Source organism: Populus alba, chromosome 16 (assembly GCF_005239225.2).
Source record: "Populus alba chromosome 16, ASM523922v2, whole genome shotgun sequence".
NCBI classification, from domain to species: domain Eukaryota; kingdom Viridiplantae; phylum Streptophyta; class Magnoliopsida; order Malpighiales; family Salicaceae; genus Populus; species Populus alba.
The window spans coordinates 14,574,227-14,593,386 of NC_133299.1; the positions used below are offsets into that span (position 1 = coordinate 14,574,227).

The following is a 19,160-nucleotide window of genomic DNA, read 5'->3' on the forward strand; positions in this document are numbered from 1 at the left end:
TTTGAGCTCACTAGATCTTTGACTGGTAATGTGTGGCCTGCAATGTGCATACCCTAACCAAAAATGAAGCCGAGATCAATGCTCAAGAACTTGGACAGGAAGCACGTTAGTAAAATTTCCTCACTTTAACAGAATGGTCTTTTCAGATTTATGTGGTCTCGACATTGAGAGAATATTTCTTTTTTGTTTGACGGTAAAGGTTATCCTGCTCTGGCTCTCTGGCAATACGTGTGGCTCTGGCTCGAAAAAAAAACATATGTGATTGATTGGTTATGGTTTTCATGCTCGGAGAAAATGCAAACAAGAGGAGATCCATATGTATAAAGGTGATGGATCCGAGTCGCAGAGCGAATCCTGTCTCAAGAATCTTAAAGCATTCAACTGTTTGATGCATGCCTCATACAGTGGTCTTTATATAAGATTGATTATTAAAATGAAAGATGTATGGAAGGAATCAAGACTCTTATAGGATCTGAATTGATTGGTAACTGATATTGAAGGAACTTGTCAGAAGAGTACGGAGACAGATACACTTGCCTTCTCCCCATCCCTCATCAAGGAAGAAGAGATTAGCTCAAATAATATACCAACAGATGGAGTTTGCCAAAATCAGATCATCAGTTTTCTTCTTGTTCTTCTTACATCCAAAAAAAATTATAATCAGTCCCCAAATAATGAAGTGTGCTTCCAATGACCATTTATCTATCAATATTTCTAGTTAACAATTACATCAAGGGATAATTTCATGCGAAAAGGGGAGCACCCAACATGGTCCTTAGCTTCCTATATTTGTACAAATGAGGCATAAAAATTCCCTGAGGTGCAGACCACTTCAGTAGAACCTCATTACAAGGTCTCGGACAGAGAAGATTGTCATCAAACTTCAACAGTTTCAACACCTTTGTAAGCTCTGGTTGATTTTCGTCGACTCAAAACTTTGCGAAGTCGAGGGAACTTTCCGGATGAATTAACTTTTTGTAATCTGAAATGAGGAAACACATACTCCTCTAAGTTAAGATCAGTGTTGGCATTTTCAGAGCTTCCCTCTTGTTTCTTGGATCTAAACCTGTCAGGAACTGCTGCAATCTCTGAGTGATTGTGACTAGCCCGGCTCACCTCAGAATAGGTTTCGAATTTGGCCAGACTCACGTCAGAGTAGCCTTCAAGCTCGGAATGATTTACACTGAGTTGGGTCACTTCAGAGAAGGATCTGGTTAACAAAGTCCGATTCTTCAGAAACAAGCATATAACCGCACTGTCATCAACCTTGCCGCCAGGAAATTTACTTCTCCATGCACGAGCAGCATGCTTTACTACCAATTTAGCAGCCATGGATCGCTTCCTTGCAGAAGCAACAATCTTTATGACCTCATAGTTTGTTAACACATCCCACACCTGTAAATACAACAAAAATCCTCAAAGTCCAGAAGGCCCATTCTTGACACTAGCAGATTAATCGATAAGTTTTATAAGACACTTCGATTACATTTAAAAATATTTGTTTGTTTGTTGCTCTTACCCCATCAGTTGCCAGAACCACAAACTCGTCCTTATCAGTAACCCTTCTATAAGAAACTTCCGGAGTTGAAATGAGGCCATAATCTTTCAAGCAGAAATCTCCGAAGGCCCTTGCCATGGCTAGACCAGGACAATCTTCATCAGGCATCCATATTCTGAACAATTCTGGTTCTTTTTCCAATGCAAAAACTCTGCCTTTAGAGTTCTTGATTCTTTCAGCTTCACCTGAGAGTATGAATCAAAAGAAGATTTGTTAGACTTCATGATTCTTGCCATGAATTGAAACGATACTAAGAAAACACCCACCTGCAATATTCGGTTTCAGATCAACAGTCAATTGGATGGGAATGAGTTGATTTTTTGGGCCCTTAGAACAAAGAACAGCACGAGAATCTCCCAGGTTGGCAATTATCAGCTTGTTTCCCTGAAGATTAGAAAGACGATGTCAGAAACACACAACATAAAAATGTCTATCCATTGACAATGTATTTACTTAATGGAGTGTAATAATACCTCCTTAACTATAGTTACAGCAGTAGTACCACTGCAGAAGCTATCAATGCTGGCATCAAGGCTAAGTTCTTCATCCATTTCCTTAAAGGACTTGGTGAAGGTAGCCTCCCATGAAGATAACAGCAGACTGCTGCTATCATCATCGTCAAGACCATCCTTGCCACCTTTGTTTTTATTGAACTCATCCCTATTATCTCCTTTTCCATCAGCATCTCTACTTTTGAAGCTATTATTCTGTGATGTTTTGATTTCTCTGGAGAGCCTTGAGGGTAAAATGTCACGTATATGGCGTGCAACTTTGTGACCATAGGGACCATGACCATCAAACACTCCACAGAAAAGCATATCTTTATCACCTGTAAATTCCTGAATCAAGCTTCAAAGTTTAGTCGAATACACAAGATTGTTCACGTTCTACCATTCAAAAGAACGATGTAGGTATATAGCGCAAACATACTGCATCTAATTGGAGCATAAATGAAGATGAGGCATGGTATCTCTTTCTCAGTTTTAAACCTCAAATTAGCTTAACTGATATAAAAACTTCTTCTGTTCATAGCCCTGCAATGCTGAGAATGATGCTAATTATAAACCTATAAATTTTTCACGAATTTTACTCAAGTCAGAGCAATTCATTTCAGATCACCAAATAGCTAGCAATGAATGCAGCAATTAATCGAAAATTTTCAATATATAGGAAAATTAATTAAAACTACAATCACAAAAGGGAAAATAAATCAAAAGCCAAGAAATATGGTAACTACCAAAACATAATGAGAGGTTATGGATAGATCATAAGAGAAAAGATGATAAGTTGATAAGGGAAAAAAAAAAAAACAATGAATGATGTGCATATCATTTTCTATCACCTCCCAAACAGTCATGGCATCCTGATTGATCCCTTTCCTTCCTTGTTGGGTGTACATTGATGTATATTTTGAAGCTCCATAGAACCTCATGCGGGCTCCATAATCTCCAACAATTACATCACCCTCCTCCTCCTCCTCCTCTAGTTCTTTCTCTTTCATAGCATCCTCTACCACCCCGTCAGAATATGGTTCCTTACTGCAACAGGCTCCCATTCTTTGAGGAACTAGAAATGTCTAGCAAAAGAATGAAAAACGCCAAAGCATAACCACCAAATTAACCCAATCAATAACCACAGTTTTTTCTTGAAAAACAAGAAGGAAAACGAACGAAGATGAGATTTTTCATGGACCCCGGAGGCTAGAATTAGGAAGGGACAAGGGAGAAAAAGTACTGAAGGTGATATTCATCTACAACACAACATTTTTATTTGGATTTTAGACAGAAACAGTAATTAAAAATGCCTGCAGAGCCAATCATGGGACATTGTCTTTTGTAGGAGACGCCTCAGAAGACAAACCACATTTTAGTCTGGACTTATTAAGAATAGAATGCGGCTTTTTCCTCGTTTGTTGCTTCTAAAGTTAACTTTTTTAGTCCTTACAGATTTACAGAAATTTCACTTTGATCTCTATAGTTAAGTGCTTGTTTGACACTGCTACAACGAACTTCTACTTTTCAAAGTATTTTTCTAAAAACATATTAAATTAAATTTTTTAGGTGTTTTTTAATGATTTTGATAGAACAATATAAAAAATAATTTTTTAATAAAAATAAAATTATTTTAATATATTTTTAAGTATATTACAATTACAAAACACACACTAAATTTCTACGTTTGATCTCATAAGCGCTTTAAAAAATAATGTTACAATATGTCTCTTGATTGTAGTTAATAGAAGCTGATGACTGACTGAATTTCGGGTTTTTTTTTTTATTTTTTTAATAATTTTAATGATATTAATTATCACATTTTTGTCGTTAGGTTTTGTTGGCTATTAGCTATATAATGGTCAAGCGCTGCATTGATTTTCTTTTTTCTTTTTTGGAAACTACACAGGACTAATATTGAGAATTCTAAACTGTGAGAAACTTAAGTGGAAATTTTATAAAATAGTGGGGTTAAAATACCGCTGACACTTTGTTTATTTTTTATGGTTTTTTTTCTTTTTATTTATTTTTCCAAAATATTTAAAATTCAAGAGATTTTTTTTTCCGCTGACATATTGACTAAAATGAGATTAAATGGATAAATATTTATTATTTCATTTTTCATTCAACAAAAACACCACCTCCCCTTAGTTACCAAAAAGAAAAGAAAAAGACTAAGAAAAATTAGGTTTGAGATGTCCTTCCTTATATTTATTTCATTTTGACTTGTATTTTTTTTTTAAACATGGACTTAAGCGTCTGCAACAGCCAGGGAAGAAGATTAAATCTATATATATGTATGGTGCAACAGAATGATGAGGTTTCTCTATACGATTGCTTAGTTATATCTACTAATCAGCTGAGATATCAGACAGATAGGGTTTGTCTAGTATGAGCCCTTAGTAAGGAAGCAGGACTCTTGACAGATGTTGGAGTTAGACTCTATGCTGCTGCTTTTACTGGATAAAGAAGGCGTGCCAGGTTTATCAGCTTGGCTGCCTAATTCCATTTTGATGCATGGTGCTGTTAGTTCTATCTCTCTCTCTGTGTTTTATGGTATTCTACAGCAGAGTTGCTCCTGATCTCTTCTCTCTTTTCTGTGTTTAAAGTGTTAAAACTATCAATGTTAAACTTGGTAAGTTGCTGTATAATCTTTCTCTCTTACCAAGAAATCAACCAAATTCTTTACCATGTGATGCCATAAGCCACAATTCTTACAAAATATTATGATCTTTATCAACTGATGATCCTGAGATATATTTCAGAAATCATATAATTGCATTAAGAAACAAAATTCACAAGCAATGTATAGAAGTTAAGATTTCGGATAAAAAACTCGAATTATTATTTATGGAAAACCAAATTAAGCCACGAATTTATCCTGTGCAAGAATATTTTTCTTCTTCTTTCGTATGATTTCAGTTCCTCCACCATCTTCTACAAACAACACCTCCACTCTCTTGATCATAAACAAAACTAAACCCCAAATTACCACAAGAACGCCTATCTAAGTGGTTGGCCATAAACGTTCATGCACTCCTTCCTCAGCCTCTCCATGCACGTTGCCACTCTCATCACTCACCTTATAAAATTTCAAGACAGCAAGATTCTCCTTCTCTTTCTCGTGCTTGACCTTCTTTGGTGTGTTGTATGTCTTCTTCTTAGCACCCCCTCGAAGCCTAAGCATGAGATGGAGTGTACTGCACTCCTTCTGTATTTTGTAGTCGGCTAGGGTTTCGTTGTCTTCAAGAAGCTTGCCTGCGAAGATTAGGCGTTGCCGGTCTAATGGGACTCCTCCTTTCGTTTCAATCTTAGTTTTGACGATGCTGATGGTGTCCGAAGGCAACACATCGAGCGTTAGGGTTTTTTCTGATGTCAAGGCCAAGAATCAAGACAGGGAAGGTGAAACCCTTTTCTGATCTCTTTCTTTTGATAGTCTGTGCTTGAAAGTTTCAAGTTTCAGCTCAAAAAAAAAAAATCAAATACTTTATATGTGATCAAACATGGCGATTTGTGCTGGGTACTAGGCATTCCACCAGACCAGCAGAGGTTCATTTTTGCTGGCAAGCAACTGGAGATGGAAGGAACTTGGCTGATTACAGCATCCAGAAAGGTATGTCTTCTTCTCCATTTGCATTTTGTTCTTTAATCTTTCTGTTCAGTGTTTTTCCATTGTTTACATAGTATTTCATATTAGTTATCAGTTTTAGTTTAGAATTGGGGTGCTGCTAAATTAGCTAGAATGGGAAATAATTAAGGCTTAGGATTTATAATCATTCCCCCAAATCTAAAAAAACCAGGTGATCACTTGCTTGATTGTAATCCCGAGCTTGAAATATTGAATATGCTTTTATACATGAAATATGAATAATGTTTTGCCTTATGTCTGCTGGGGTATAGTTTTTGCTTTGATTGTTAAGCTTGGCTTCTGGGTTTTGGTATCAAATGAAAAGATGATTGACTTGTTGGGATTTGTTTCATTATTTTGTTTAGAATCTACAATTCATTTGGTGATGAGGCTGAGAGGAGGAGGTAAAGGAGCATGCATCAAGAACATAGCTGGCCCGTAAATATGTTGCATACAAGATGATCTGCGGCGAGTATGCCCTATTTTCCTTGATCTCTCTTTACTTTATGTTAAATCCTGGTTCGTCTGTCCTTTCATTTTTGGTTGCTAGATGTTTTGCTCGTCTGCCTGCTAAGGCTGTTAACTGCAGGAAGAAGAAAGGTGGCCATATAGTAACCAGGCAATCTCCTTCCTAGTAGTATTTTTTGTTTAATTTTTACTGTTTCTGTTTTGTTTTCAACTAGTGTTGTTGTTCAATTTGTTCTGAGAAAAACTTGTGTTTTCTTTATGCAGTTGAGACACAAGAAGCCGCTCAGGTTCCATATGATCGATAGATGGGCTCCCATGGAGAGTGAACTGAACTGAACTTTGTAACTTGTTGTTGCCATCTTGCATAATTAATCTCTAGGACAGATTGTTATTTTAAGAACCTTGTTATCCTGTTCATCTTGATTTTCCAAGTGAATCAAATTAACTTTGTACACTATATGAAATCTTCATTTGTGTTTATTTTTTAGAATCCTCATTATTTACGTGAAAGGAGGTAAAATTTCCTTTCTATGAAGGGATATCAAAGCTAGCTCAGATCTAACCTAAAAAGGAAACCAAATTGGCTAAAAAAGAATCCAAATTATAGGGTTGCGAAGTTAATTTAGGTTAATTTTTTTTTCCCATCAAAATTATTTGGTTTCATTTTTTTAAAAATAATTTATCATGATAACTGAGTTAAATTTAATCAGGTCAATTAAATTATTAGTTTATCAAGTTTGAATATTGCTATTATTTTTTTTAATTCAAATTTACAATTTGAGTCAACTCTAAATCACGATTTCTAGATCAACTTGTTGGGTCAAATCAAGTTTAATATATAAATATTACCTAGTGTATTCTAGCTCTTATCTTTGCAAGTTCAAGATGGAGTATGTAATCAATTATAAGTATATGATCCTAATGCATCAACATTTTAGAAAAATAAATATTTTTAGTTAATCTTATGTTTTGTTGTTTTTGTCTTTCTATTTTGCATCACCATGTTTTTCTAGTTCTTTTTATATATATATATTTAAAGAGAGTAGTTTTCTTATTTTATTTTTTTTTATTCAGAATTACTATGGTTTTTTTTAAAAAAAAAAAAATTCTATATAGAAGATTGTAATAACATTTTAGCAAGTGAAACATGGATTAATAAAATTAAATATTTTAAAAGTCTCCTCATAGTTATGATGTTCTTGATCTTTGATGATTTTGACTTGTAACAAACATTATTATTCTTTGCTCTTATTTACATGAGCCCAAAGATTCCTTGTGATTTTGGTTGGAGGTCGTTAGGAATATATATTAAAGCCGAATGATTTTTAATGGTTAGTTATTGTGCATTATTGAATAATTATAGCTGAAAGATATCGCAAAAAAAAATATATTTGTGTATAAATGGATAAGAAGGTTTCTCCTTGAGAAAAAGATGTCCTGGAACTAAAACCAATGTATTGTTTTCGTCTGAATTAGTTGATGTTGGAAATCTTGGTGGTGAGATCAATAATGAAATGACTCACATAAAAATATAGTGTTAGGTATTTATGATGGTATGACCCATATAAAACTGACCCATACAAAACATTGTGTTAAAGACCAATACTGAGAATTGTAATAGTCTTGTTTTCTCTTCTATTTAAGTAGAATTCTAGGTCATGGAGAAATCATGGAAAAACTTAAAAGGACTTTCTAATAAGTCATGGGAGAATTGAACAATCTCAAATATGCTCTTATGAACACCCGAGCAATCTTGAATATGCTTAAAAATTATTTTTTATTTTTTTTTGTTCAATTATGTCTTTGATGTCAATTTCTTTTAATTCAATAAAATTGTTATTATCAACTTAATTTATCAAGTTTGTTACAAGAAGGCTCGCACAAAAAGACATTCATGATGAAGAACAATTTTTTACTGAGATCTATACTCAAGAAGAAATTCCTTCCTGCACGAGCTGTTTTGAGAAATTTGAAGAAAGTAGTTTTTTATTTTATTTTATTTATTCAGAATTGTTAGAATTTTCTTTCTGCATGAAAGATTGTAATGGTAAGAATGAATAAAATTAAATATATTGAAGAAACCAATCATAAGAACATGTATTTTAATTGAAATATATTGGATTGCGTTGCACAGTGCATGGTAGAGGATCAATTAACTTCTCCTAGAATTGCATCGTGCAATGCATTAAAGAAAACTGAAAGCACGATATTTGACACAGACAGTGAATGGGAATCAAAATAGCTTCAATCATATCTAGTTAGAGTTTAGACTGCAAGCTCATTTTGACCAATGTCCTCAACGCACAAAAAGAACCACACTCAAGACAATATAAATGAAGTACGAAGAAAGGATAATTTCTAATCAAGTGATTCTGCTTATACACATGTGATCTATTTCTAATCACAAAAGACTAATTGGTGCTAAAAGGTAAATTTTTGTTAGGGTGCTAAAAAATGCATGTCCCAAACCTCTACTTCGATGGTGGAATGCAGTTACTTGTGTTGATAAAAAGAAAATACAAGAGGCAGAACCACAGCAAGAAAGATTCAAGGTGATCTAGAAAGTCTAGTGATTAACATGGAACTCAGCAGGAGCACAATGAGATCAAATCCTAATTCTTTACAGAGAAGAATGCACGCTCTACTCCATAGAATATGTAGATTGGATTTGTATAATACCATATAGTTAATAGCAAAGGCTTCTAAAAACTTATATTAACAGGGTCAAAGATAAGCACAACCATGCCTCAAATTTGAAATCAATCTCTGATTCCTATACCGTGATTCTGTGAACATATCAAACCATCGACAGCAATGTATTACGTGATAGACCCAAGCTTTCAAAATGGTCTCGATCAAGAGTAAACAGAAACAAAAATCTCATTATAATTTTACTGGGATCAATTCAATATCTACTACATTGAATAATTGACTAGACCATGGTTTTGACACTTCAAAGGGGGAAACACACTTGCATAAAAGTAAATTGGCACAATGGCACTAAAATAATCAGTTCTTAGCTTTAGAATCTTACAACAGTGCTCAACAGGCAGCAATGCGGTTATGTCCCCCAGATGGCAAGCAAACTAGAATGCAATCATACAGACCAACCGGGGGAAAAGATTCCAAAAGTGGAAGGTCCTAGAGCACATTGCGACTTCCCAAGGTTTGAATTTATCAAAATGGCACAGCACTGAATCACCAAGAGAAGCTGCCCTTTTCTTTATCAGGGCCATGGTAAACTCTAGTCCATAGAAAAACAAGCTTGGATTTGTTAATAACACACTTATAGATTGAAGATAAGCATTCTAATATCCGAGGCTTACCATTTTTATTGACACGTCAAAAGCTCTCAATGACACAAAAATGAAATCAGTAAATAAAAATACTGCGATTTTGGACAAGAGATTGAATCTCAAAGGTGGACAGAAATCAAAACCTCATTAAAATTTTAAAAATGGAGTGAAAAAAGTAGTGAGACTTTCATTTGCATCTGCAATTCTTACAAGAAAAGAAAATTTGCATACAAAGGAACCACTGGAAATATAAAAAAGATTAAACTCCTAGAGCACTTTCCCTAGACGTTACAACAAGATGAGTATGATTGTTCCCAATCACCACCACTGATGAACAAGAACTCCTCTATCTCTAAGAGATGTAAACAGGTCCAAGCACTGCCCATATGTTTTCTCATACTTGGAACTCCTCTGTCCAGGACAACATCTTTGCCACCTATTATAATGACATTCAAGAAAGATTTCATCAATCAAACAAATGGCTCCCGTCTCAAACAACCTTGGTATCAAATCAAACTCAGTCCCTTCAACATCCATCTTCATCACCACAAAATCCTTCTCCGTCACCGTACTCTTCAGCCACTCTGCAAAATCAAACCCTTCAATCTCATTCACTTCTCCATTAAAACTACTAGACGACAACGATGATTTCACTGGCTGAATTCTCCCCATCCCTCGCGCTTTCTCCTTAACTTCCTTGCCCGGATCATGATTAATCTCAAACCTCAACGTCTCATTCCTCACCCATGCCGCATACGGCAACAATGTAATCCCTTTTTTCACTCTATACTCCTCATAAAATGCCTTATCCGCCTCAATCGCATACACATCAAACGTCCTGTTCTGTTTCGGATACTGCTTCTTAAACCAGCTCCCTATACTAGACCCATAACTCCTGGCTCCAACATCAACATACACATACCTACTCTTAAAACTAATATCCGCCATCGCCGTCAAATACTTAATATTCATTATATTCCTTTTCAAGGTAATCCACGGCTTCAATGGCTCCTCCATTATCAACGCCTCCGCATTGCGTACCAAATCCCTTTTATACCCAGGAACAGAGCACGAATTCCGTGAATTGCCATCAGAATCTTTGCTAACAATTTCACTTCCTACTTTCTTTTGCAACACAATTTCTCTAATAAGAGGCATCAATGAATCATAACCTTCAATTTCACGTGACTTTATTAATTTGCAAGAATTAAATAAATCTAGAAACGAATTAAAACTATACGTATCTTTAGCACTCACGTGAGCCACAAAAAAACCTTCGGGTTTCAATGTCCGTTGGATTTCCGACACCGTTAAATCCAACGGTCGCTGTGCAGTCTTATCCAACCGGTCCCCACCGGAGAATATAAAGTCAAAAGTATTCTCATCGAACGGTAACCTATTCTCCTTCGACGAAATCACCAAGGGCTTTGATGCTTTTTTGTAAATTCCAATCGAGTCCAAAATACCGATTTCTTTCAAAGCTAGAACATCATCTCCTCTCGGCGTTTCCACGCACAAAGTCTTCGAGATCGCCGACATATAACCGTCGGAGACTAGATCATGAAAGACATCAGAGTAGAAATGGACGGCCTTGATCCAGTCTTTACTCCTGTAAAGATCCGACTGTGAGGTGCCCGCTGAGGTGGATTCCACCGCCTTGTTCGAGGTGGAGACACCGGTTCCGGTGCCGGCGATGACAAAATTGAAATTATCAGGTAAGAAACAGAAGTCTCCGAGATTGCATGATTCTCCGGTAGTTGTAACAATGTAAGCGAATCGGACGATTATGATTAAGACGCCGAATAACAACACCTTCACTAGAATGTTTCTCAAGAAGGTTGGCTTCCCTCCGGTTGGCTCCATGATGATTACTAAAAACTTAAGGAAAAAAATAAAAGAAAAAAAAAATCTGAAAGGGAGTGAGTGGTTTTTCTTTTCTGTTTTTAGCGAGAGCAGAAGCGAGCGGAGGTGTGGTTGGCGCCAATTAGGGTTTTTCTTGGAGAGATAGAGGTAGAGATTAGGAAATAAGGTGAAAAATGAGGTGTAAAACGGGAAGACATTTTCAGATTTCTGAGAGGATTTGATTCTGTTAAGCCATGGAGCTTGGAGAGAGGGTTTGGATTTTGGGGAAGGAGATGGAAGCGGAGGGACGCGGTGTGGTGACCGGCATAGCCGGTAAAAATAAATAATACGCGCACTGTAAGCGGTTAGAGTTCCGTGGAAAGTAAGGTGGTGATTGGATTTCATTTGACATTGGATTTTGCTGCAATATCGATATTGCCACTGCGTGGAGCCTAAATGCTTGATGGTCACATGTCTGTTTGGATTAGTACCATGAACTGCGGTTAAATCGGTTTTTTATTAAATTTTTTATTTTAAATTAATTTTTTTTAATTTTTTTAATATATAGTATTAAAAATAATTTTTAAAAATTTTTTAAAAAATATTATTTTAATATATTTTAAAAAACAGCTCACAAACTCTAAACAGAACCCTAAAAACTGTGATGATTGATGAACAACGACTTCTTTTCTTCCTGTGTTTATGCTGAGTTAGTTGTGATTTAATTAATCTAATTATTACAAACGGAAGTTAATCACTTACTTAATTATTTAAAGTCGAATGTCGTTACCCGGTCTTGGTGAGCCTTCAGGTCTCATTTATTCTTTTCTTTTCTTTCTCTTTTTTCTGTTTTTTCTTTGAAATTTATGCCACTTCATTTTCATTGTATTTTTAAAAATGTTGCCTTTTTCACTTATAATTTTCACCGAATTATGTTATTTTTCAAAAAAGGATTTATTTGCTATTTTTTTAAAAATGTGTTAATTTTAAAAAGAATCTCTTTTTGGTCAGGCTAACCTAACACCACTCTGTTTCTAATCCTTTCCTATTTTCATTTTCTCTCGCCAATTATTTTCCAACTACTATAGCTGAGGTATTCAATTGGGAAGATGTTCAGCACCCTTTGCTATCGGCTGTCAGATAAATTAGAGATTGATTTTTAAAATATTTTTTATTTTTAAATTTTTAAAATAATATTTTTTATTTTAAATTTTTTTATATCAAAATAGTATAAAAAATACAGAAAACAATTAATTTGAAGCTAAGAAGAATTCAAGATTTTTTAAAAACACAGTTAAATCACAATATTAAACAAGCCCTAAACTAAATAGGTGGTTCGCACTACATCTTAGGTCGCGTCAATTTTTAACTCGTAAAAAAATAATGTCCAAATGATGATAACTAGAGTAAATTTGGGTTAACTTGACTAACATTTGATATGTGATATGAGATTGAGATAATCTACAGTAAGAAAGTGAAAAAAATTACAAAGTTCAAATCTCAAAAATCTAATATATGAAACAAAAAAACAATTAAAAAAATAATATCAAAGAAAAAACCCAAGTTAACAAGAGTCCATTTGAATAATTTGTCCATCTATGATGTGAGATTAAGATATAAATATTAGATTGTTAGTAAAATGACCTGGAAAAGAAGACCAAAGTAAAATAAAAAATGCTAGAATAAAAACATAAAACAAAATAAATAGTAATCAAAACAATAAAAATCAAATTTGGTATAAAAAGTAAATGAAAGAAAATAATTATAGTCTAAATTGAAATTTTAAAAAAATAGCAATCAAAACAATGAAAACTAAAATTGAATAAAAAACTAAACGAAATAAGATGTTAAGGGATAAAAGTAAGAAAATCAAGAAAATAACAATCAAAAGAATGATGACAAAATTTGTATAAAAATTAAATGAAATAAAATGACGAGGGATAAAATTGAAAAACAAATAAATCAAGAAAAATGATAAAACACAAAAAAAGAGCAATCAAAAGAATAAAAACTAAATTTGATCAAAATTAAATGAAATAAAATGTCCATGTATAAAATTAAAAACAAATTTAAACTTTAGATAACATTAAAAGCAAAATAATATAGTAAACAAAATAATGAGAGTTAAATTGATAGAAACACAACTAGAGGACACAATAGATTTTTGGAAGGACTAATGTGAATTTCTAGATTAGAAAAAAGAAAAAAAAGAAAGAGAGAGAAAGATTTTTACTTGAGCTCACCAACATCTTTTTCGTAAGTATGTGCCCCGCCAATACAAAAAGAAACAATGTGCTGCTCCCAACATTGTTGTGGATAACTGATTTTAGCAATCTAATCGCTTTACATGCATTGTCCAAAAAGCACAAGTTGTATATATGTGAACATTTTTTTTATATAATATTTTTTTTAATTATCGAAGAGCCCATAAGTCAGCCTAAAAGTTCAAAAAAAAAAAAATAATGAAAAGATTAAAATGCCCCGGAAACCAACCTTATATTTTTCTTTATTATTATTATTATCTTAAAGGCAATTCTATCACTTCAGTATTTAAAAAATAAAAAGACAAAAAACCCACATGTGCAATTTTTTTCTTTTAAGGATATCATTGTAATTTTACTATACAAATAATATTGAAAAGACAAAATAATGCTAGACAAAAGTTATATATTTTTTTTATTTTTAAAAGCAATAGAGTTATTTTTATATGCTAAAAAACATGTATGAATCAATTTATCCCCAATTATATTTGTATTATCCAATGAACCCCTAAAAGAGATAATTTTACACCCAATTACAAGCTTTATTAATTTATTTTTTAAAAAAAAAATAAAAAAAATCATTTTATTGGTCTAATGTCTAATGAAACGATGTTATATCTCATCGGGTTACAATATCTTGCTGATGCATTTTTGTTTTTGCACAAATGTCAAATACACAGACCATTATTTTAAAATGAGATCTACTTGTAGAGTACTAATCCCTTAATTTATGTACAATTTTATAATTTTTATTTTATTTTATTTTACTTTCTTAATGTTTTTATATTAATATGGATGAAAGGTATATAGTTGTGACATTAAATGACCCTCTTTATTTCAAGATAGAAAAGATAGAGAGAAATATATTTTTTTATATTTTTAATTTTAAAATAAAATAAAGAATTTATTCTAAAATAATTATGGAAACAGATTTATTTTATATCTTTATTTTTATATTCTCAACTAAATATATTTTAATATCTTTCATTCTATAATTGTTATTTCTATTCGCGATAGTAACCAAATATAATACAAGGGATTCTTTGTATTTGGTTGGCTCACTGATAAAGGGTTGAGGATTTTCTTTTCTTTTTATTTTTATTTTTCTATCCTTAGTGAATACTCTCGACCTCTTAAAGCCAAAGCTCTACGATTTTTTTAAAATGTAACACCACAAGCAATTAATAATCAATTAAGTCATGTGACATATCTTATTTTAATAATTAATTAAGTCATGTTTTGCTTGAAAAAACATTAAATTAATTTTTTAAAGTTTTTTTGATTATTTTAATGTATTAATAAAAAAATAGTTTAATATCTTTTAAATGAAAAATATTCAATATCAAACATCCTTGTAATAAGTAATAAGTTAACATGTTATATCAAAATATATAATAACGTTGTAAATAATAGATAAATTCATCAATTATTACATAAGTTGAACATAAAAGTTGTGTTTAATTAATATTTTTTGATAAAAAAAGATATACACAAAAAATATAAAAAGATATTTGATTAATATATATAATAATAATAATAGAGATAATTTTGAAAAGATTTTTTTTTCTTAAACGGCATGTACTTTGTCTTAACAACCGTGTCTTTTCTATTCTGTTATGAAACAATAATCAAAAGTTACATAAAACTAGTACTTTACATTCACAAATTAGTATTATAGTTATTACTAGCCAATAATTAAATTAAGGTGCATTAAATCTCTCAAAGAAAAAAATAATAATAATAATAATAATAGGTTGCATTAATATAAAGTGGGGCCACTATAATGTAATATAATATAATATAATTAGCCGTTCCGAGAAATACCGGTAGCACCATCGGTAACGACGGCAAGTTTTACCGGATCAGGCTGTAAACCCACGAGCTCATCATCCTCAGCCAATAAAGAAACGTCTGCTTCATTTGCTGGGCGACCAAAAGCTGCACTAGCCGTTATTGTCCTTTCCCCTTTTGGACAAAATAACACAGCGAAATAAAATGTCAAAGAAGTACCGTTATTAGGTGACTTCTCGTGACGGAAAATATTGGCATCGGCTGTCGCTGTCAAAAATAAAGGTATCTTTTAGATTTATAATTATATTTAATTTAAATTTATAATATTTCATAAATTATAAATTTATTTCATTTAATATTTTTTAACAGCCGAACATGTCGTATTAAATTAAATTTTTTATGAATATTATATATACCTATAGGTTAAGCATATATTGCTAGTTTTCATAGGCACATGTTTAGAAATAAAATTATATTATTAGGTATATAAGTTCAGGAACACTCTCAATGTTAGATCTATTTTTTATATATTAAGAGTTTGTATCATGTTAGTAATTAAATTAAATATATATTTTTTTAATTTTCTCTCCTTTTTTCTTTACATTATCTTTAACTATCACTAATTACTCAAATAGCAACATAAACTTTTTGAATGTGCGGGTGCTAGTTAATCTAATTGTTAACACCTTTTGATGTCTTCGAACACTTTTATAACACCAATAAAAAAATGGAATGTAAAAAAGAAAAGGCTCTAAAGCTTAAGTCACCTATTATCACTAGGAATGTTCGTGAGTTTTGTTGAGTTTGATCTTATAATTATATTCAATTAAATTTATGATATTTTATAAATTATAAATATGACTTATTTAATTTTTTTTGAACCCGAAGTAGATATAATATATTAAATTTGATAATTTTTTTGTGGATATTATATATATCTATGGATTAAGCTTATACTGCTAATTTTAATGGTTTGTGTTTAGAGACAAACGTACAAAATGGACTATAAATATCTTTGTCATCCCTTAATGTTAGGTCTAATTTTTATACTTTACACTTACCATTAAATTTTAATTACCCACTCCCCCTAAAAATACAAGATATTTTTTGTTATGTTAAAGAAATATATAAGAAGCCCACTAACAAGAACTTTGGGGTTGAAATATTTATAAATAAAATAAAAATAAATGTTGAATCCATGAATTATCAAATATAAAGAAAAAAAAAAGTATAAGGTATTCAGGTCGAGTTGGGTTGATTAAGTTTTAAAAATCATGACCCACTACTTGACCTATGATATTTATTTATTATGTTTTTTAACTCATTATTGTTTATAATATCTATGTTATTTGACTTTGATGAATTGGATCGAGTCAAATAACATAAATATTACATACGAGCTGATGTTTTTAAACAACCCTATTTACCACTTTCTAATCATAGTTATTAAACCCAAACCAACGAGGTTGATCGACTTGGGACCTGGTCGACTTGATAGCTGAACTAGTCTGAATAAGGCAAAAGACCGGTATAAGCAAAAACTGGTAAAACTTGGTTGATCCCTTGATTCAGGCGACTCAATAAAACCTAATTGAGACCTTTTTTTTTTCAATGTGTTTTTTTCTCCTAGCCAAAAACCATTTTTATAGAATATATTTATAGTCGGTTACTAACCCTTTTCAAAGTTTACTATATAAATACTAAAAAAATATTTTATTTTTTCAATATAAGATTTAAAACCCTTTAGTATATATACTTTATGTTCACAAGAAAAAAATTATTTTTTCAATGTGAAATTTAAAACCCTTTTAGTATATATATTTTATATTCACAAAAAAATTATATTTTTTTCAATGTGGGATAAAAAATTTTTTTTGTTTGAATACTTCAACTTAAAAAGAATAATATACTAACATAGTATCTTTTCAATATAGATAAAAAAATTTTTTTTTTTAAAATTTTATTATTTATAACATTTATAGCCTATATTCACATGTATTATTTTTTAATTTTTTCATATGAAATATTAAAATTTCAAATATTTTTTTTTAAAAATTTTTTCCGGATTGATTTGAGTCAATCCATGTAACTTAAAACCCAATTTTTTAATTAAGTCAACCCTGAATCGGATATGATAACTATGATTCTAAAATCTAATATGAGTTTATCTCTACAAAAATGTTACTATATTTTGAGTGACATTTTTTAGAGGAAATAGTGATGATTCGTAATGTATATATTTTGTGTGCCACGTGGATAATACAAATATAAATAATAAAATGGCTACAGAAGTGTGGAGAGACGTGGCAGAGGCACGCGAGAAAGTTCCAAAATCAAGGAAACGAAAAGCAAAAGGTCATTCGGTGAGATTGCGCAATAACTGCTGCCGGATTCAACGGCCTTATTGGCTGTGGTTTTTTCGTTTTTACACACAGCCCAACGACCCTTTTTTTTTGTCCACAACTATAAAACCCGTCAGTCATAGCTAGTCTTCCGGTGACTCTAATTCAGAACCTAATCCATTTTAGGTTTTAAATTAAATTCAATTTGAGTTATTGAATTGACTAATCTATGATCTAGATTTCATCAAAATTTATTTTTTTTTTTTTAAAAAATATATTTTTATTTTTTTAAATATCTTAAAATCATACCATTTTAGATTAATTTTAATTTAACTTAGGTTAACCCACTCAACCAATAACTTAAATATTAAAATAAACTAGGTTTAATAAATTTTTACATGCTGAAATGGTGCTTGCTAATTATCTCAGGGGAGGCATTTCTTACTCGGTTTCATGATCACACTTATAATTATTGTCGGTTAAATTGTTGCATTTAATATTCTAAAGTAATTTAGTATATATTTGATATTGTGGTACATAATATTTTTTAAAAATAGTTTTTTGGATTGAAAATGTACTAAAATTGTTTTTTGATGTATATATATTTTTTTAATATTAGTATATTAAAATCAAAAAATTATTAATTTAATAAATTTTTAAAACAAATACACTTTTAAAATGGGTAAATAAACTGTACCTGCATGATTAATGTGCCAGTGTCTTGGAAATTAAAGATTTTTGCCAATTTAAAATTTAAAACTAAATATAAATTTTGTGAGAGTTAGATGAAAAAGTGAAAACATTTGTCGTGATGTTATTTAATTACCGAGTTATATACAGCACCGGGAAGAGATTTCTTTAATGTATTTTTATAAAAATATAAAACTAAATTACATCTATCTGAAAAATATATCCTAAAAAATTAAAAGTATATTCGAAAAATTCATTCACCAACAATAAAGCGTGAAAATGTAAACATTTTTTTTTTTTAAAGAAAAAATCCACAGAAATTTACAAGGAAGACCACATAAAGAAACATATTGAAATATTTTTTACAAGGAAGCAAAAAGATAATTCACATTGAAGAAGTTGAAAAAGAAAATAGCAAAAATAGAAAGGATGAAAAAGCTCGATGAATAAAGAGGAAGAAATAGAAAGAGAAAAAAAATGATATTTCTATTTTATCTCTTTAAAGTTACAAAATATAGGTCAACCCATGTTCTTATTAAATTTAATTTTTTTTGTGAAAAATTAATTTTTATATGTTTTGGATTATTTTGATGCACTGATCTTAAAAATAATTTTTAAAAAAAACAAAAAAAAACATCATTTTAATGTATTTTCGATACAAAAAATAATTTGAAAAGCATAATCACAACCACACTTTCAAACATATAGAGTATATTAAATTGTATTCATCTTATTATTTCAATTTTCCTTATTTTTACATCGGTTATTTTTATAGTTTTCTTTTTATATTTTT

At 31.2% G+C, this 19,160-nt stretch overlaps 2 protein-coding genes across 2 annotated transcripts; both read right to left on the reverse strand.

Annotated features, from left to right (window-relative positions):
* Positions 1-541: 541 nt before the first annotated feature.
* Positions 542-3,387, reverse strand: LOC118056121 (probable protein phosphatase 2C 65). Its single transcript, XM_035068240.2, has 5 exons — positions 2,901-3,387; positions 2,032-2,397; positions 1,825-1,942; positions 1,520-1,743; positions 542-1,395 (listed from the first exon to the last, which is right to left on the reverse strand). The coding sequence occupies exons 1-5, from the start codon at positions 3,111-3,113 to the stop codon at positions 877-879; spliced, it is 1,440 nt and encodes a 479-aa protein (XP_034924131.1). The 5' UTR covers positions 3,114-3,387; the 3' UTR covers positions 542-876.
* A 6,221-nt stretch (positions 3,388-9,608) lies between these two features.
* Positions 9,609-11,621, reverse strand: LOC118056122 (uncharacterized). The gene has a single exon (XM_035068241.2). The coding sequence runs from the start codon at positions 11,302-11,304 to the stop codon at positions 9,760-9,762; it is 1,545 nt and encodes a 514-aa protein (XP_034924132.1). The 5' UTR covers positions 11,305-11,621; the 3' UTR covers positions 9,609-9,759.
* Between the last annotated feature and the right edge of the window lie 7,539 nt (positions 11,622-19,160).